Source organism: Musca autumnalis, unplaced genomic scaffold, assembly GCF_047663935.1.
Source record: "Musca autumnalis isolate F117 unplaced genomic scaffold, ASM4766393v1 scaffold_3, whole genome shotgun sequence".
Classification (NCBI taxonomy): Eukaryota; Metazoa; Arthropoda; class Insecta; order Diptera; family Muscidae; genus Musca; species Musca autumnalis.
The window spans coordinates 10,298,052-10,319,417 of record NW_027411866.1 but is presented as its reverse complement, the minus strand read 5'-3'; the positions used below and the strand labels follow the sequence as shown (position 1 = coordinate 10,319,417).

Sequence of the window (21,366 nt, the reverse complement as noted above, 5' to 3'; positions counted from 1 at the left end):
AAGGTTGTTTTTTAAGACCATTTCCCGATGAAAGGGTCCTTCTTAAAGTTACTTCCTTAGGGTGCTTTTTAAGACCCTTTCTCGAGGAGAGGGTGCATCTTAAAACCCTTTCCTAAAATCCTTTCCCTGGGATAGGTTGCTTCCCTGGACCTCATCCCGAGAAAATGTTTCTTCTTAGGACCCTTTATCATTAAAGCGGTGCTTCTTTACACCCTTGCTCGAGGAAAGGGTGCTTGAGGAATAGGCACTGTTTTAAACCTTTTTCAGAGGAAAGGTGCTTCTTAAGATCCTTTCCCGTGACCTTATCCCTAGGAAAGGGTGCTTCTTAAAGTTGCTTCCTAAGACACTTTCGCTAGAAAATGTTGCTTCTTTAGGTTTCTACCTAAGACCCTTTCCCGAGGAACGGTGCTTCTTAAAACCTCTTCCGAGGAAAGGGCGCTAATTAAGAACTTAGCTTGAGGAAAAGGTGCGGCTTTTCTGAGGAAATTATGCTTCTTAAGACCCTTTCCCGAGGAAAGGGTGCTTTTTAAGACCCCAAAGTGTATATGAGGTTAGGTTTTGAAAACTGTTATTACCTTTAATAATATTACTTCTTGAGCAATTCCAGAATTATTTGAAACAATTTATTTTTTGTTTCTTTTCCATAAATGAATTATGTAGCCTAAATTCCTCATCAAGGAAATTCCCTAAATGCCAAAATAATATAAATTATTTATTTTTCTAAGATCTCACACATCAACAAAACATAAAAAAATGTTAAAAACAATTTTTGTTATTAAAAAAAATTACTTGGCATCATCTTTAACATGGTTATAATGTAATGTATCCTATGGATATGTGTAAAGATGTATGTATGTATGGTTACATACTGTAGATGTCAACGGACAAGGATACTTGCAGAGCAAGGTAGGCTCACAGGACCTTTAGGTATGTAAATGGTTTTGTGTTGTAAAGGTGGTGGCGAAGATATGCAAAAGATGTTGTATTACATCATACATGGAATGAGTAGAAGACGAAATATCTATAGAATCTTGTCAAAATACTCTGGAGGTTAATTCTTGGCAACAACAAACAAGGGGCAGGGTTGAATCTTAAGTAAAACGCCAAAGCATTAACGAACACACACTCACACACGAGCCCATAAAGGTGACGATGACATTTTTTTAATCATCATTAACAATAATTCAAGATATACTTTTAATTTTCATCTCATGTCTGCAGAATAAAACAAACGGCAAGAACAACAACAATGTTCATTCGAACATGGTTTGTTCGAACATACTACACATGAAACATTTGTTTTTTTTTTTTTTTTTGTTTTTTTTTTTTTTTTTGTTTCTTGGGTTACAAAGATGTAAAAGGCTTCAAATATGTAGAACAATACTTATCTTTGAAAATTTCCATCAACCACCCATAATAATCTATGCATATTTTTAGGGTGGGAGTTGCAAGGCAATTCCTTGCTGGGCTGTTTGTGGGCTAATGGCTTTGTATTCAAGCTCAAATATTTGCTTGTAATTGAAAAATATTTTTGTTAAATTATTTACACCAAATAACTTTTTTCTTTGCGTTACATTACTCGTTCAAGTGTATCGGTTAAAGATTTATGGCCACAGAAACGTGTACCCCACCACCCATACCTTGAAAAATTTAACTTTTTTATTTTTTCTAATTATTTCTAAAATTCACGTTCCCCATTTCACTTTTTTTGTTTATGTCCTCTAATAATTATAGACTTTGGAACCAGCAAATGTTTACCATAAATTATTTACTTGTTACAAAATGTCTGCTATGAGGAAAAATAACAACTTCGGAAATTTGGGCAATAAATAACCGAAAAATGGTCACTGTCATTTGGAGGTTTTTTTTTTTTGTTTTTTTTTTTCAGGAGAAATTATCATTACGCTTTTCATAATTAAAAACCAAAAAAATGGTTACAGAAAAATATTAAATTTCATTTAATGTCAATGGTTTGGGGGCGTTGGCCATACAACGGAAATGCTGTTTATCTTTGAGGTTTGATAAGCCTAAAAGTGTGCTTACGGTTACAGAGTTACTTTCGTTAAGTTTTTGTGGACTAAAGAATCTACATATAAGCTTGGTTTCTTTAGAAAATTTGAACTTTATGGTTCTAAAATTAAATACAAAAATTCAAATCTCGGCATTTGTCCAATTTCAACTTCAACTTCTGAGATTTTAGGAACTCGCGAGACATTATCGAGGGTAGTACGGAGAATGAAAGGCGATAATTGACCCATAAACTGGATATAAGAGCAAAAGTGTTGAAATTTTGTTGAGGAGGCACCTGAAGGAATGGACCGACATAGCCTATCTATTGAATAGAAGGCCTTCAGAGAGGTCTTCTCTGGAATAGAAGTCCATCGGAGTGGTCATCTACAAAATGTAAGGCCTTGAAAGTAGTCCTTTATAAAATAGGAAACAATCGAAGTGATTTTTTTAACAATGGCCGTCAGACTGGTCTTTTATAGGAGTGTTCTCTTCAGAACAGAAGGCCTTTGAGGTGATCTAATATCGAACAGGAGACCTTCAGAGAGGTCTTCTATAAAATAGAAGACCTTCGGAGTGGAATTCTACAGAGTAGAAGGCTTTCAAAGTGGCATTCTATTGAATAGAAGAACTTCGGAGTGGTATTTTTTAGAATAAAGGTCTTCGGAATGATTTTCTATAGAATAAAAGGCCTTCGGACAGGTCTTCTATAGAACAAGAAGAGTTTGAAGTGTCCACCATGGAAAAGAAGACCTTCGAAGTAAAACTTTTTAGAATAAAGGCCTTCGGAAAGGTCTTCTATGGAATAGAAGCCATTCGGAGAGGTCTACTATGGAAAAGTAGTCGTTCGGAAAAGTCTTCTAAGGACCTCCGTAGGGGTCTTCTATAGAATAGAGAACCTCCGTAGGGGTCTTCTATAGAATAGAAGTCTTCCGTAAGGGTCTCCTATAGAATAAGAGACATCCGTAGGGTTCTTCTATAGAATAGAAGACCACCATAGGGTTCTTCTATAGAATAGAAGACCTCCGTAGGGGTCTTCTATAGAATAGAAGAGCTCCGTAGGCGTCTTCTGTAGAATAGAAGAGCTCCGTGGGCGTCTTCTATAGAATAGAAGAGTTCCGTAGGCGTCTTCTATAGAATAGAAGAGCTCCGTGGGCGTCTTCTATAGAATAGAAGAGTTCCGTAGGGGTCTTCTATAGAATAGGAGAGCTCCGTAGGGGTCTTCTATAGAATAGAAGAGCTCAGTAGGGGTCTTCTATAGAATAGAAGAGCTCCGTAGGGGTCTTCTATAAAGTAGAAGAGCTCCGTAGGGGTCTTCTATAAAATAAAAGACCTCCGTAGGGCTCTTCTAAAGAATTGAAGACCTCCGTAGGGGTCTTCTATAGAATAGAAGAGCTCCGTAGGGGTCTTCTGTAGAAAAGAAGAGCTCCGTAGTGGTCTTCTATAGAATAGAAGAGCTCCGTAGGGGTCTTCCATAGAACAGAAGACCTTCATAGTGGTCTTCCATAGAACAGAAGACCTTCATAGTGGTCTTCTTTAAAATAGAAGAGGTCCGTAGGGGTCTTCTATAGAATTGAAGAGCTCCGTAGAGGTCTTCTATAGAATAGAAGAGCTTCGTAGGGGTCTTCTATGGAACAGAAGAACTCCGTAGGGGTCTTCTATAGAAAAAAGATCCGTAGTGGTCTTCTATAGAATAGAAGAGCTCCGTATAGGTCGTCTATAGAATAGAAGAGCTCCGTACGGGTCTTCTATAGAATAGAAGAGCTTCGTAGGGGTATTCTATAGAATATAAGATTTTCGTAGGGATCTTCTATAAAATAGAAGATCTCCGTAGGGGTCTGCTATAGAACAGAAGAGCTCCGTTGGGGTCTTCTATAGAATAGAAGACTTTCGTAGTGGTCTTCTATAAAATAGAAGAGCTCCGTAGGGGCCTTCTATAGAACAGAAGAACTCCGTAGGGGTCTTCTATAGAAAAAAGATCCGTAGTGGTCTTTTATAGAATAGAAGACCTCCGTAGGGGTCTTCTATAGAATAGAAGAGCTCCGCAAGGGTCTTCAATAGAATAGAAGACCTCCGTAGCGGCCTTCTATAGAATAGAAGACCTCCGTAGCGGTATTCTATAGAATAGAAGACCTCCGTAGGGATCTTCTATAGAATAGAAGACCTCTGTAGGGGTCTTCTATAGAATAGAAGACCTCCGTAGGGGTCTTCTATAGAATAGAAGATCTCCGTAGGGGTCTTCTATAGAATAGAAGATCTACGTAGGGGTCTTCTGTAGAATAGAAGGTCTCCGTAGGGGTCTTCTATAGAATAGAAGAACTCCGTAGGTGTTTCTATAGAATAGAAGAGCTCCGTAGGAGTCTTCTATAGAATGGAAGAACTCCGTAGGGGTCTTCTATGGAATAGGAGAGCTCCGTAGTGGTCTTCTATAGAATAGAAGAGCTCCGTAGCAGTCTTCTATAGAATAGAAGAGCTCCGAGGGAGTCTTCTATAAAATAGAAGAGCTCCGTAGGTGGCTTCTATAGAATAGAAGACCTCCGTAGGGGTCCTCTATAGAAAAGAAGACCTCCGTAGGGGTCTTCTATAGAATGGAATAGCTCCAGGGGTCTTCTATAGAATAGAAGACCTCCGTAGGGGTCCTCTATAGCATAGAAGACCCCCGTAGGGGTCTTCTATAGATTAGAAGACTTCCGTAGGGGTCTTCTATAGAATAGAAGACCTCCGTGGGGGTCTATAGAATTGAAGGCCTTCTATAGAATTGAAGACATTCCATAGAATAGAAGACTCCGAAAAAGACGCACAAGAACCCGGTTTAAACCCAGGGCGATTCAATTATAATACAAGCCAAAGATTTGTCCCACGCCGATATCGTGAAGAAAATAAAAACTGTCATCAAACCTGTGGAAATTGGAGTGGGAATAAAGGGAATCCACAAAAATAAGGACGGTAATGTACGCATTGAGCTTGGAAATGGAGATGGGCAAGCCACAAAAATTGGAAAGTGCATTTAAATCTTCATTAGGTGAAAATGTCGTAGTACAAACGCGAAAGGTGAAGTTTTACTGTTGAGGCTGAAATTGTAAAGAGCATCCCAGAGGCATCCAAGGAAACTGACGCTTCTAAAATCAAAGTGCGTAATATCCGAAATTTCTACAGAGGTACAAAACAAGCCTTATTATGAATTCCTAAAGAGCCGGTTTATTGAAGTGGGCCTTATAGAATGTAGGATACTCTTCTTCTCTTCCGATTAACTCCTTGAGGAGCGGTGGATTCTAACTCCTTCACAAGACTTCCTTTCCACGAGTTTTTTGGTCTTCCTTTTTTTCTGCTACCTTGGGGATTCCAATCTAGGGCTTGACGGCATATTTCATCGCTATTTTTCCTCAATGTGTGCCCTAGCCACTTCCATTTTCTTCTTTTTATGATGGTTGTTATTGGATCGGTATTGCACCTTTGGTAGAGAACGGAATTGCTTATAACATTTGGCCACCATATTCTCAAGATGTATCGGATACATCGATTTGTGAATAACTGTAGCTTTGAATTTAAGGCTGCGGCAAGCGGTGTTACAGATGCTTGGAAAAAAACCACATTGCACAAAACTGCCAAGGAAAAGATCGCAGTAAGATGTGCAGAAGATGTGGAATTGACGGACACAAAGCAAGTACTTGCCAAACACAGCCGCGATGTGTCATTTGCCTGGAGGCCGGAGAAAAAAACATTACCCATTACATGGGAAGGGGCCCTTTATTCAATGGGTTTTAAGATTCTTCCAATAAATCTGGACAGAGGTCGTCAAGCTCAAGACTTGATGATAAAGCAAGCCGAAGGAAAAACTGTAGATGTAGTATTAATAAGCGAGCAATACAGAGCACGTGAATCAAATAAACTGCACCAAAATAAGAAGGGCAATGCTACTGTGTATATAAGGCATCCTCTCCTGAATATACGCAAAGTAGAGGAAAATCATGACAACTTTGTCGTAGTGCACATAAACGGCATACGAATTTTGCAGTTGCTATTTTCCTCCTAACATTGAGATGTCGGAATTCTTATCAGGCATAAACTTATATTCCACATAAAAAGTCATGACACACCCGTACCCGTTGGAGGCGACTTCAATAGCAAATCACCCGAATGGTTCGCTGGAACAACGGACGGAAGAGGATTAGTGGTCAGCGAAATGATAGCATCTCTTAGGATAATTATTCGCAATAGAGGAAATACATCTACATTTGTGCGCGGTGAAGCAAACTCGATCACTGATATCACATTCGACTCACTGTCGATTGCAACCAAAACACGGTAGTGGAAAGTACTCGATGATGAGACTTTAAGTGATCATCAATGCATCACAGTGGATATAGATTGCAATACCGCTTTAGAAAACACCGTTAGACCAAGATGGAACACAAGGAAGATGAACCCTGAAAGATGCAAAGAAAAAATATTAGACATCAAAGAGAGTTTCCTTTTAAGGAACCATATATATCTAAACAATACTGTAGAACAACTTATGGAAATCCTTTCCCAAATATGCGAGACAGGGATATCGAAAACAAAGATTTGTAGCAAAACCAGGAAACAAGTTTATTGGTGGTGCCTCAAAGCAAAGCGAGTGGCCACTCGAATAATGGGCGATCCTGAGATCCGAAAAAATCTCAGAGAAATTAAAAGAGCAAAGAAAAAATCCTGGGATGAACTATGTGAAGAAGTTCAAAATGATCCATGCGGTCTCCCATACTATACTCCCAAATAATAATGAAAAAGGTTGGAAACAGATATGAGATTTAGGGAATAAAAAAAATCCACGCCATCATCCTGCCATTTGCCGATAAAAGCTCGGATGTTGCAATGACCGGTAATGACTCCCGTCAATACCCTGATTTCTGATTTGCTCAAATGTAAGAGTGAAGTTGTTTTGTTTGTTGATAGAGTCGGCCAAATGGCCCTTGACACGTTGCACCTTGATTCATTATGCCATAGTTCCTTGGCTCGTTCTTCAATGATCGTCTCCACTCTCCGAAAAGGTGACATATGGGTGGTTTGATTGAATCAGTGATTGCTAGACTTGTTGATTGGGATCCATGTCTTGACAGTTCATCTGCCTTCTCGTTTCCAATAATGTCACAGTGTCCCGGTACCCAGCAGAGTCGGACAGTGTTTGTGAGGTTCACCAAAGCAGTTGTACACTCAAGAACGGCCTCAGACTTGATGTTGGGGGATTTGATGGCTTTAAGAGCCGGCTGACTATCAACGAAAATAGTCACCGGTTCAAAGATTTCTGCATTCAGACTTTTTATCAACTCTGCAGCCATTTTGATCCCGAAGATTTCTGCTTGGTAAACACTACAGTCACTGTTCAACCTATATGAGTATTCGAGACAAAGCTTTTCGCAGTAGACGCCAGCTCCGGTACCTTCTTCTATCTTGGAAACGTCTGTGTAGAAAGCCAGACCGTCCAGAGGAGGGTTACTACGGATCCAGTAATCTCTACTAGGGATAACGACCTCAAAATCCTCAAATCTTTGGTCTGGTGATAAGTAGTCGCTGAATTTCCACTGCAGATTTAAGCTAAGGTTTGGTGCTAGCTCACGAAGAATGCATGCATGTCCATAGGTGCTGTCACGCCAACGATTCAATTCATGTAGCCTTAGGGCACTACGTGCTACTTGACCTTTGATGCTGAGTTTCATGGCCAAGAGGTTCAACATCGCATTTAGAGCTGCTTGCGGTGTACTTCTAAAAGCTCCATTTATCAGCATCGAGGCTGCCCTCTGCACCTTGTCTATGTTGCCGGAGTTCGATTTATGTCGAAGCGCATGCCACCAGACAAGGCCTCCGTAGGATAAGATGGTATTAGAGACAGCAAGGTTATCGATACATCAACAACGTTTTTGTGCAGTTATAACCCTTGATATAAAAAATGCGTTTAACTCAGCCAATTGGAATGTTATAAGGCAGACATTAAGAGACCGATGAATTCCTAGCTATTTAGTCAGAATGATTGACAGCTATCTACAAGATAGAATTCTAATGTTTGATACAGATCTGGGAACAGAAAAATATGACATAACATGTGGCGTTCCACAAGGGTCTATATTAGGACCTTTTCTACGGAACGTGATGTACGACGACATTCTAAATTTAAATCTACCCGAAGGAACAAAACTAGTCGAATACGCAGACAATGTCGCGCTAATTGTCGACCAAACTACTGTACCCATAATAGAAATCATTGCAAATGACTGCCTGTCAAGGATATCCAGATGGCTAAGATCAAAGGGTTTATCAATGGCCGCAACCGAAACCGAAGCGATCCTAGTGACCAGAAAGCGTAGTTTTACTATCCCGTAAATTATAGTGGATGGACACGATATTTCTTTTAATAAAAGTCTTAAATATTGAGGAGTAGTACTAGATTGCAAACTATCATTCAAAGATCACGTAGAACAGATAGATCACGTAACAGAAAGATTATCTCTGGAAGTATTGACTTACTCCGGAAAAGAATGTACCGTTGTAGATAAGGCCGCTCGAACAACCTACTGAAAAAAAGAATTAAAACGATTCGAGAGAAGCTTTTAAACTTCACTTTATCCGAATTTTGTGTGGGAGGTTCCCGAAGGAGTGGACCGATATTGTCTATACTCCAACCAGATACATGAATGTACGAAATAATACGATGTGCAAAGTCTGCACCAATCAGAAACTTCCTGCGAGAATTATTTTGCGAACTTGCCTTTTGGTTGGTGCCGTTAGGGTTTCTTGGAGCTTTTAGACCAATATCCAGGAAGAAAAAAATTGTACCGTCGTAAAGGCAGCCACAAGGAAAACTTACTGAAAAATTTTCAAAACGATCCGAGCGGAGCTCCTAAACTTCACTTTATCCGAATTTTGTGTGGGAGGTACCCGAAGGAGTGGACCGATGCAATCCATATTTCAACCTGATAAATGACTGGATGAAATAATCCGATGTGCAAGTCTGCACCAATCTGAAACTCCCTGCGAGAATTTCCTTGCGGATTTGCCATTTTGGTTGGTGCCGACGGGGAGCTTTTAGACCAATATTTCAGGAAGTATGGACTTGCGCAGAAAAAAAATTGTACCGTTGTAAAGGGAGCCGCAAGGACAACTTACCGAAAAAAAATCAAAACGATCCGAGCGGAGCTCTTATACTTCAACTAATCAGAATTTTGTGTGGGAGGTACCCGAAGGAGTGGACCGATATAGTCCGTACTGGAACCCGATATATATCTGGAAGGAATAATTCGAGGTGCGAAGTTTGGACTATATCAATTGCTCCCTTCAAGAGTTATCGTTAACACCATTTTACAGGAAAGTTTTGAAATTTTGTGGGGGAGGTACCGGAAGAAGTGGATCGATGTGGCCCATATTGGAGCTTAAACTAAGTTTGGAAAAATATTACCATACCCAAAATTTGGTTCGAAACGGTTGATCCGTTCGAGAGTTATAGTGCGCACCAGCCAGCCAGACGGATGGACGGACATGGCTAAATCGACTTCAAATTGTCTGAAACGAATTTCGTCCAAACATACTTGGGGCCTAAAACCGTCATTTCGATGAGGCACATTTTTGGCCGTATCACAGTGTATATACCCTTTCTAGCCAAAAGGCTGAGGGTATAAAAAGGGGTCCTATAGAATAGAAGAGCTCCGTAGGGGTCTTCTATAGAATAGAAGAGCTCCGTAGGGGTCTTCTTTAGAATAGAAGAGCTCCGTAGAAGCCTTCTATAAAATAGAAGAGCTCCATAGGGGTATTCTATAGAGTAGAATACCTCCGTAGGGGTGTTCTATAGAATAAAAAAGCTCCGTAGGCGTCTTCTATAGAATAGAAGAGCTCCGTAGGGGTCTTCTATAGGATAGAAGAGCTCCGTAGGGGTCTTCTATAGAATAGAAGAGCTCCGTAGGGGTCTTCTATAGAATAGAAGAGCTCCGTAGGGGTCTTCTATAGAATAGAAGAGCTCCGCAGAAACCTTCTATAAAATATAAGAGCTCCATAGGGGTATTCTATAGAGTAGAATACCTCCGTAGGGGTGTTCTATAGAATAGAAGAGCTCCTTAGGGGTCTTCTATAGAATGGAAGAGCTCCGTAGGTGCCTTCTATAGAATAGAAGAGCTCCGTAGGTGTCTTCTATAGAATAGAAAAGCTCCGTAGGTGTCTTCTATAGAATAGAAAAGCTCCGTAGGGGTCTTCTATAGAATAGAAGAACTCCGTAGGGGTCTTCTATAGAATAGAAGACTTCCGTAGGGGTCTTCTATAGAATAGAAGACCTCCGTAGGGGTCTTTTATAGAATAGAAGACTTCCGTAGGGGTCTTCTATAGAATAGAAGACCTCCGTAGGGGTCGTCTATAGAATAGGAGACCTCCGTAGGGGTCTTCTATAGAATAGAAAAGCTCCATAGAGGTCTTCTATAGAATAGAAGAGCTTCGTACAGGTCTTCTATAGAATAGAAGACCTCCATAGGGGTCTTCTATAGGATAGAAGAGCTCCGTAGGCGTCTTCTATAGAATAGAAGATATCCGTAGGCGTCTTCTATAGAATAGAAGAGCTCCGTAGGGGTCTTCTATAGAATAGAAGACCTCCGTATGGGTCTTCTATAGTATAGAAAACCTCCGTAGGGGTCTTGTATAGAATGGAAGACCTCCGTAGGAGTCTTCTATAGAATAGAAAACCTACATATGTGACTTCTATAGAATTGAAGACCTCAGTAGGGATTTTCTATAGAAATCAAGTAGGGATTTTGTGTGGAATAGAAGAGCTCCGTAGGGGTCTTCTATAGAATAGAAGAACTCCGTAGGCGTGTTCTATATAATAGAAGAACTCCGTAGGCGTCTTCTATATGATAGAAGAGCTCCGTAGGTGTCTTCTATAGAATAGAAGAGCTCCGTAGGCGACTTCTATAGAATAGAAGAGCTCCGTAGGGGACTTGTATAGAATAGAAGGGCTCCGTAGGGGTCTTCTATATAAGAGAAGAGCTCCGTAGGGGTCCTCTATATAATAGAAGAGCTCCGTAGGGGTCTTCTCTAGAATGGCAGACCTCCGTAGGGGTCTCCTATAGAATAGCAGACCTCCGTAGGGATCTTCCATAGAATAGAAGAGCTCCGTAGGGGTCTTCTATAGAACAGAAGACCTCCGTGGGAGCGCCGTAGGCGTCTTCTATGGAATAGAAGAGCTCCGTAGGGGTCTTCTATAGAATAGAAGAGCTCCGTAGGGGTCTTCTATAGAATAGAAGAGCTCCGTAGGGGTCTTCTATAGAATAGAAGAGCTCCGTAGGGGTCTTCTATAGAATAGAAGAGCTCCGTAGGGGTCTTCTATAGAATAGAAGAGCTCCGTAGGGGTCTTCTATAGAATAGAAGACCTCCGTTGGGGTCTTCTATAGGATCTTATATAGAATAGAAGACCTCCGTATGGGTCTTCTATAGTATAGAAAACCTCCGTAGGGGTCTTGTATAGAATGGAAGACCTCCGTAGGAGTCTTCTATAGAATAGAAAACCTACATATGTGACTTCTATAGAATTGAAGACCTCAGTAGGGATTTTCTATAGAATTCAAGTAGGGATTTTCTGTGGAATAGAAGAACTCCGTAGGCGTGTTCTATATAATAGAAGAACTCCGTAGGCGTCTTCTATATAATAGAAGAGCTCCGTAGGTGTCTTCTATAGAATAGAAGAGCTCCGTAGGTGTCTTCTATAGAATAGAAGGGCTCCGTAGGGGTTTCTATATAAGAGAAGAGCTCCGTAGGGGTCCTCTATATAATAGAAGAGCTCCGTAGGGGTCTTCTCTAGAATGGCAGACCTCCGTAGGGGTCTCCTATAGATTAGCAGACCTCCGTAGGGATCTTCCATAGAATAGAAGAGCTCCGTAGGGTTCTTCTATAGAACAGAAGACCTCCGTGGGAGCGCCGTAGGCGTCTTCTATGGAATAGAAGAGCTCCGTAGGGGTCTTCTGTAGAATAGAAGAGTTCCGTAGGGGTCTTCTATAGAATAGAAGAGCTCCGTAGGGGTCTTCTATAGAATAGAAGAGCTCCGTAGGGGTCTTCTATAGAATAGAAGAGCTCCGTAGGGGTCTTCTATAGAATAGAAGAGCCCTGTAGGCGTCTTCTATAGAATAGAAGAGCTCCGTAGGCGTCTTCTATAGAATAGAAGAGCTCCGTAGGCGTCTTCTATAGAATAGAAAAGCTCCGTAGGGGTCTTCTATAGAATAGAAGACCTCCGTAGGGGTCTCCTATAGAATAGAAGACCTCCGTAGGGGTCTTCTATAGAATAGAATAGCTCCATAGGGGTCTTCTTTAGAATAAAAGAGCTCCGTAGGGGTCTTCTATTTAATAGAAGAGCTCCGTACAGGTCTTCTATAGAATAGAAGACCTCCATAGGGGTCTTCTATAGGATAGAAGAGCTCCGTAGGCGTCTTCTATAGAATAGAAGAGCTCCGTAGGGGTCTTCTATAGAAGAGCCCTGTAGGCGTCTTCTATAGAAGAGCCCTGTAGGCGTCTTCTATAGAATAGAAAAGCTCCGTAGGGGTCTTCTATAGAATAGAAGACCTCCGTAGGGGTCTTCTATAGAATAGAAGACCTCCGTAGGGGTCTTCTATAGAATAGAAGACCTCCGTAGGCGTCTTCTATAGAATAGAAGACCTCCGTAGGGGTCTTCTATAGAATAGGAGACCTCCGTAGGGGTCTTCTATAGAATAGAAAAGCTCCATAGAGGTCTTCTATAGAATAGAAGAGCTCCGTAGGGGTCTTCTATTGAATAGAATAGCTCCGTAGGGGTCTTCTATAGAATAGAAGAGCTACGTAGGGTTCTTCTATAGAATAGGAGTGCTCCGTAGGGGCCTTCAATAAAATAGAAGAGCTCCTTAGGGGTCTTCTATAGAATAAAAGAGATCCGTAGGGGTCTTCTATAGAATAGAAGTGCTCCGTAGGCGTCTTCTATAGAATAGAAGAGCTATCGTAGGGGTCTTCTATAGAATAGAAGAGCTATCGTAGGGGTCTTCTATAGAATAGAAAACCTCCGTAGGGGTCTTCTATAGAATAGAAGAGCTATCGTAGGGGTCTTCTATAGAATAGAAGACCTCCGTAGGGGCCATCTATAGAATAGAAGACCTCCGTAGGGGTCTTCTATAGAATAGAAGAGCTATCGTAGGGGTCTTCTATAGAATAGAAGAGCTATCGTAGGGGTCTTCTATAGAATAGAAGACCTCCGTAGGGGCCATCTATAGAATAGAAGACCTCAGTAGGGGGTCTTCTGTAGAATAGAAGACCTCCGTAGGGATCTTGTATAGAAAGGAAAAGCTCCGTAGGGGTCTTCTATAGAATAGCTCCGTAGGGGTCTTCTATAGGATAAAAGAGGTCCGTAGGCATCTTCTATAGAATAGAAGGGCTCCGTAGGCGTCTTCTATAGAATAGAAGAGCTCCGTAGGCGTCTTCTATAGAATAAAAGAGCTCTGTTGGCGTCGTTTATAGAATAGAAAAGCTCCGTAGGCGTCGTGTATAGAATAGAAGAGCTCCGTAGTTGTCTTCTATAGAATAGAAGAGCTCCGTCGGGGTTTTCTATGGAATAAAAGAGATCCGTAGGGATCTTCTATAGAATAGAAGATCTCCGTAGGGGTCTTCTATAGAATAGAAGAGCTACGTAGGGGTCTTCTATAGAATAGGAGTGCTCCGTAGGGGCCTTCAATAAAATAGAAGAGCTCCTTAGGGGTCTTCTATAGAATAAAAGAGATCCGTAGGGGTCTTCTATAGAATAGAAGAGCTCCGTAGGGGTCTTCTATAGAATAGAAGGGGTCTTCTATAGAATAGAAGGGGTCTTCTATAGAATAGAAGAGGTCTTCTATAGAATAGAAGAGCACCGTAGGCGTCTTCTATAGAATAGAAGAGCTCCGTAAGCGTCTTCTAAATAATAGAAGAGCTCCGTAGGGGTCTTCTACAGAATAGAAGACCTCCGTAGGGGTCTTCTATTGAATAGAAGAGCTCCGTAGGGGTCTTCGATAGAATAGAAGAGCTCCGTAGGGGTCTTCTATAAAATAGAAGAGCTCCGTGGTGGTCTTCTGTAGAATAGAAGAGCTCCGTGGGGGTCTTCTATAGAATAGAAGACCTCCACATTTTTAAACGATTCAGTTGAAATTCGAAATGTTAATTTCTAAAAATGTAAATCCATGTCAACAGTTATCAACTGGAGAATATCTGTGGTTTCTTATGAATTGATATTTAGCGACATTTTTAACCAGGAAAATTTGCTCTTGAGACCACAGTGTGTTGACCTGTTTGGAAAATATATTTTTTTAACTCCACATTGTTTGTAACAAGCCTCAACAAGCTGATGTAGATATCGCAAATGTTAATATTCCAAATAATTGGATTGCATGTTGGCAATGTTACAAATTCCAAACAAGATTACATGCGAAGAATCCCCCCAAAGCACGGCATATAAAACACAGCGTTATACCCCACGAATTTTCATTCTAATTTTTTTCTAATTCATTATGTTTATTGTCAATGGAATTATTATTTGGTGGTTCCTACACCTCTGTGTTATCTACACCCAAGCCCAAAAGGACGCGATCGTTGCTGAATTGGAATTATTTGAAATCGATAAGAAATATGATACGAAATTTATCGATTGGAATACCTTGAGGATGACAAGAGTATCGCGCAATAATTTTGTTGTGAATGGCACTGTCATTGTCAATTTCAATTTGAATAATCATCAAGCGGTAAAGATATATTCAAATATTAATTAAATACGCTTGTAAATTATTTTGCAAATTCCTATTCCAGATAAATTTGCAAATCTACAGCTACGATGCCAAGCAGAAGATGCGAGGTCTTTTGGTTTTTAATGTGGATCAGAAAATTTGTGAATTCATTGAAAAGGATAAACAAGTTTATCCTGGATTACAAGACGTGTCTAATCTACCAGAACCGGGAACGTGTCCAGTGCCAAAGGTGAGATAAACCAATATTTTAATTTAAATAGGAGTCCCTTAAAGACCTCTAATGTTTTTTCCCTTCCAGGGCGAGTACCACATCAAAAACTATGAACTGAAAATCGATTTTCTTAGCTCCGATATTCCCGATGGCGATTATAATATTTTGGTTAAGCTAAAGAATGGTTTTAACACCGTTGCTGGCTTGGAAATTTTTATCAAAATAAGTCATGAAACCTGAGGATATCATCCTTGTTTTCTATTCCCCACTCCTTTATTGCAAATTTTAACAATAAATGAAGCAGCAGTTATTATTTTATTTTTGATTGTATATACGAAAGGGAAGAAGAACAATTGCATATTTTGAAGTGTGTGTGTGTGTTGTGCTCACAGATAATCAATTGCTCTCATATTTCACGGTCTAACACCTCTGGTAATTGCATTTGTCCTTTTGTTGGCCACAAAATAATTGTGAAATCAATTTATCATATTTTTAATTGTTTTCACTGCTCATTAAATATTATTAAAAGCGTTGATTTTTTTTTCAAGGGAAATGATAATAAAATTGTCTCTGGCTCCAACTTCAACTCTACCTCATACTCCTTATTCCCCTCATTGTCTGAATGGAATTTTATATTTACAATCCATTGATTCTTGAACATCCTTCAAATGTGAGTGCGTCTCTTACTCTCGACTCTTATGGCATTACTCCAGTTTGTTTTTTCTCGATGGGGACGATATTATCAACAGCAGCAACACTTAATTAACAAGATATTCATATGACGCACTGGTTCGAATTATTTTGAATGTGGTACAACTTCAGTTTTTCCACAAACAAAATTTCCATGTGACACGGAAATTTAAATAATTTTGAAAATAAAATAAATTCTATTTTATCCACAAATTATTATACGCCATCCACGGTGCTCTTGAATCAAATTTAAATGGAAGGTGCTTACACCTGGGAAGTTTTTGCGGATTCTGAAACTACAATGTTCTTAGATGAGACAAATCAAAAAACAAACAAAAAAAAAATCGCCGGAGCGCTTTTTAAATAAATCGCGATTCAAGTTGAAATTTTTAGGGGTTGTTTAGGTTCTTGCGATTTTGCTTGGAAACTGCAAGTCCTATCAAAATGGGAACAAAGAGAATGTTGTAGCTATCAAAATTCTCTACAAGATTGAACTTAATGATATTTTCGTAGGTTTTACAACTTTTGAGATATAGAAGTTGAAATTGGGAAAATTCAAATTCAATTCAATTCTGTGTCGTCTCCTTATAAAACAATGTCATGGCTGCAATTTCCCAACTTAAACTGATATATCTAAAAAAATGGTACAGCCTAGGAAAAATTACATAAGCCAGTCTTGTGGAGAATTTTCACAGCTTTAAGATTTTCTCAGGTCCCATGCCGATAAGACTTGCCGTATTCAAGCAAAATCGCGAAACCCTAACAAAAAACCTAAAAACGTAAACTGAGCTTCTTTATCTCAAAATTGGTACAGCCTGACAACAAATCATAAATCAATCCTGTAGAGAATTTTCACGGCTACAACTTTTTCTTTAGCTCCATTTCAATTGGACTTGCGGTTTCAAAGCAAAATAGTGAAAACCTAAAAATGTGAATTTTGACCGCGATTTATTTAAAAATCCCTACACCGATTTTTTCTTGTTTTTGGATTTTTCTCATCTATAAACATTGCTGTTTCAAAATTCACAAAAACTTCCCCTGTGCAAGCGGTTTTCATTAAAAGTTAGTTAAGGCACACCCTTCATGACATTGTTTTATAAGGGGGCAATACAGTCAGTGCATTGTCCCAATTTGAACTTCAATATGTCAAAAATGGTAAAACCTACGAAAATACCGTAAAGGTCAATCTTGTAGAGAATTTTCAACATTATAACATTTACTTTAGTCTCATTTTGATAGGACTTGCGGTTTCTAAGCTAAATCTTGAAAACCTAAACAACCCCTAAAAATGTCAACTTGAATCGCGATTTATGTAAAAAGCGCTCCGGCGATTTTTTTTTTTTTTGTTTTTTGATTTTTCTCATCTATGAACATTGTAGTTTCAGAGTCCGCAAAAACTTCCCAGGTGTAAGCACCTTCCATTTAAATTTGATTCAAGAGCACCGTGCATCTCTTTAATATTTAATATAGTTTGAATTTTATTTTCTTATTTATTTACTTTTTTATTTTTCCAAATATTTTCGAATTTTTAAAATTTTTCACTTTAATTTTTATTTTTCCATATTTTATTCGAATTTTTCAATATTTTCCTCCTTTAATTTCTTTTATTTTAAGATTTTTGAAAAATGTCCTCCCTTAATTTATTTTATGGGAACTTTTAAACATTTCCCCCTTATTTTTTATGACTCCATATTTTACGCGACATTTTTAAAAATTTCCCCTTTTTTTAAATTTTCCTCTTTTATTTTTTTATTTTTCCATATTTTAGTCGAATTTATAAAAATTTTCCATTTTTATTTTTTCCAATTTTTATTCATTTTTTTTAATTCCCTCTAATTTTGTATTTTTCTATATTTTATTTTTCTCTTTTTTTAATTTTTTACTTAATTCACTTATTAATTTTTAATTTTTCCTATTTTATAAGACTTTTTAAAAAGTTTTTTCTTAAATTTTTCTTCAATATTTTTTCGATTTTTTTTTAAATTTTCCATTTTTAGTTTTTTCAATTTTTTTATTTCTTCATATTTTATTAGAATTTTTTAAAAATTTCCTCTCTAATATGTTTATTCTTCCATATTTCATTCGAATTTTAAAAAATTTTCCTCTTTTAATTTTTCCATATTGTACTCGAATTTTCCTTTTTTATTTTTTCTTCTTCTTTTTTTTAAATTTATCCATAATATTTTCGAATTTTTAAAAATTTTCTCCTTTTATCTTTTTCCATATTTTTTTATTTTTCCATATTTTAAACAAATTTTTAAAATTTTTCATTTTTTAGTTTTTTTTTCATATTATATTCGAATCTTTAATTTATTTATTTTTCCATATTTTTGTCGAATTTTTAATAATGCTCCTCTTTTTTATTTTTGTATTTAATACAAAAATGTCCCCCCTTTTATTTTTTTAATTTTTTCATATTTTATTCGATTTTTTTAATGTCCTCTTTATTTTTTTATTTTCCCATATTATATTTGATTTTTTAAAAATGTTCCTCTTTTAATTTTTTGCTCTTTCCATATTTTACACGAATTTTTAAAAATGTCCTATTTATTTTTATTTTTCGAAATTCGAATTTATTAGAAATGTCCTCTCTAATTTGTTTATTCTTCCATATTTCATTCGAATTTTAAAAAATGTTCCCCTTTTAATTTTTTAATTTGTCCATATTGTATTCGAATTTTCCTTTTATATTTTTTTTGTAATTCTTCCATATTTTACTCGAATTTAAAATTTTTTCTCTTTGATTAATTTTTTTGTATGTAAGACACTTTTTTATGTATGTTTCCATACTTTATTCGTTTTTTTAATTTTCTCTTTTAATTTTTTATTTTCCATATTTTACTTGAATTTAAACTTTTTTTCTTCTATTAATTTGTTTTTTTTTTATATTTTATAGTACTTTTTAAACAATTTCTTATTACTCATTTTTTAATATTCAATATTTATCGAATTTTTCAAAATTTTACTTTTTAATTTTTTTATTTTTCCATATTTAATTCGAATTTTTAAAAATTTCTTTTCATTTTTTTTTTAAATGTCCATATTTTTCCGAATTTTTAAAAAATTTCCCCTTTCACATTTTTTATTTTTCCGATTTTTCAAAATAGTCTGGCTTAATCCCATTGTTGTTGTTTTAATATTTAAAACAACTAGTTTATTATTCACTATTTTGAAAAATTAAAATTGTAAAAGCTATTCCAATAAAAAAAACGCCACCAATGTTCTATTTTCTATTTTTCCATATTTTTTTATTTTTCCATATTTTAAACATATTTTTAAAATTTTTCCTTTTTTAGTTTTTTTCCATATTATATTCAAATTTTTAATTTATTTTTTTTTCCATATTTTTGTCGAATTTTTAAAAATGTTCCTCTTTTTTATTTTGTTGTATACATCTATTTATTTTTCCATATTCTAATGGAATATTCATTTTTTTTTTTTTATTTTTTCCAAATTTTATTCGATTTTTTTTTAAATTTCCTATTTTATTTTTGCATATTTTATACGAATTTTTTAAAAATGTCCTCTTTTATTTTTTATTTTCCCATATTATATTCGATCTTTTAAAAATGTTCTCTTTTAATTTTTTACTTTTTCCATATTGTACACGAATTTTTAGAAATTTCCTCCTTAATGCCCTTTAAATTTTTATTTTTCAAAATTCCAAAAATATCGCCTTCCGGTACCTCCCCCACAAAAGTTCGAAAATGTTCGGAAAATTTGTGCGCACGATAACTCTTGAAGGGAGTAACCGATTTGGTCTATATTTTGCCCATCGTGGAGCGTGTACCAGACTTAGATCAGGTTTTAATATGGACTCAATCGGTCCACTCCGTCGGGTACCTCCCACACAAAAATTTGGAAAAGTTCAGTTTAGAACCATCTCTCGAATCGCTTTGATTTTTGCCTTAGCAACTTGTATTCGCTGCCCTCCATACGACGGTATAAGTTTCATCAGTTTCATACTTCCTGAGAAAATAGCCTGAAAGTTGCAAAAAAACCCCTATGACACCGTGTGAGGAGGTTGGAGGGCAAAATAACTCTCGAACAGGTCTGCCGATTCGGTCCAAAGTTTGGCCTTAGTAATATTTTGTCCAAACATAGTTTAAGTTCGAAGATAAGCCATATCGGTCCACTCCTTCAGGTACCTCCCCCACAAAAGTTCAAAAATGTTCGGACAAATTTTGCGTACGATAAACTCTTGAAGAGAGTGGCCAAATTGGACCATACTTTACACATCCTAATATATCTACCAGATATAGATCAGGTTCAAATGTGGACTATATTTGTCCACTCCATCCGGTACCTCCCACACAAAATTTCGGATACATGTTCACTTTAAGACCTAATGTCGAATCACTTTGATTTTTGTTGAAGCAACTTGCATTCGCTGCCTCAATTGCGATGGTAAAAGTTGTTTCAGGGGCAAGTCCTTACTTCTTGAGCAAACATCCCTGAAGTTGTAAAAAACCCCTATGGTACAATATGTTGTGGCTGGAGATCCATTCTTTTTAGTATCTCCTCCGCAAAACTTTTGATCTCTAATCCTAATCAACATTTTTGTCAGTTCAAACGCCCAAAATTCCCTAAATACCGCGTGTATTTTTTTTTTTTTTTTTTTTTTGGGAAAAAAATTTTTTCAATATACACAGGCTGAGGGTATATCTCTGTCGGCAAAACCGACTGATACTTTTTTACTTGTTTATTTTTATTTTCCCATATTTTAAACAATTTTTTTTTAATTTTGTTCTTTTTTAGATTTTTTTCATATTATATTCGAATTTTTAATTTATTTATTTTTCCATATTTTTGTCGAATTTTTAAAAATGTTCCTCTTTTTTATTTTTGTACTCAATACAACTATTTATTTATATTTCCATATTTTAATGGAATTTTCAAAAATACCCCCCATTTATTTTTTTTAATTTTTCCATATTTCTTTCAATTTTTTTTTTAAATTCCTATTTTATTTTTTCCATATTTTATACGAATTTTTAATTTTTAATTTTTTTTTATTTTTTATTTTCCCATATTATTATTAATTTTTTAAAAATGTTCCTCTTTTAATCTTTTACTTTTTCCATATTTTACACGAATTTAAAAAAAAATCCTCTTTATTGCCGTTTAAATTTTTATTCCTCGAAATTCAAAAAAATATCGAATTCTTAAATTTTTTTTTTTAATTTTTAAACTATTTATTTTTCCATATTTTATAAGCATTTTAATTTTAATTTAATTTTTATTTGACAAACACAGTAACCTAGCCCATAGGGCCATGAGCGGTTCCAAAAACAGCTATACAATAACTACTCTCAGATACTTATATCTAACAATATTTCTTAGCATATCATGAATAGAATTAAACATAAATAAAAGCAAAAGCATGTAAATTAAGAAATGAAAATATATAACAAAATAATCATTAATAGAATCAGCTATGCAACAATATATCATTACAAACTAAGACAACATTTATGAAAAAAAAATTCTTCTTTTAATTTTTCTATTTTCCCATATTTTATTCGACTTTTTAAAAATTTTCCTCTTTTATCTTTTTTACTTTTCCATATTTTTTTATTTTTCCATATTTTAAACAAATTTTTATATTCATATTATATTCGATTTTTTTTAATTTATTTATTTTTCCATATTTTTGTCGAGTTTTTAAAAATGTTCCTCTTTTTTATTTTTGTACTTAATACAACCATTTATTTATTT

The 21,366-nt window shown here is 36.4% G+C and overlaps 1 protein-coding gene across 1 annotated transcript; it reads left to right on the top strand.

Moving 5' to 3' along the window:
- Positions 1 to 14,493: 14,493 nt before the first annotated feature.
- Positions 14,494 to 15,276, top strand: CheA7a (Chemosensory protein A 7a). The gene is made up of 3 exons (XM_073974596.1): positions 14,494 to 14,744; positions 14,809 to 14,976; positions 15,046 to 15,276. Exons 1-3 carry the CDS (start codon positions 14,514 to 14,516, stop codon positions 15,196 to 15,198), a joined length of 552 nt encoding a protein of 183 aa, XP_073830697.1. The 5' UTR covers positions 14,494 to 14,513; the 3' UTR covers positions 15,199 to 15,276.
- Positions 15,277 to 21,366: the final 6,090 nt, after the last annotated feature.

Bases quoted from the DNA above. Each gene is read 5' to 3' on its own strand.
- CheA7a (XM_073974596.1), top strand. From the start codon at position 14,514: ATGTTTATTGTCAATGGAATTATTATTTGGTGGTTCCTACACCTCTGT. The intron at 14,745-14,808 runs GTAAAGATATAT...TTCCTATTCCAG, and splicing joins ATTTGAATAATCATCAAGCG to ATAAATTTGCAAATCTACAG. The intron at 14,977-15,045 runs GTGAGATAAACC...TTTCCCTTCCAG, and splicing joins GAACGTGTCCAGTGCCAAAG to GGCGAGTACCACATCAAAAA.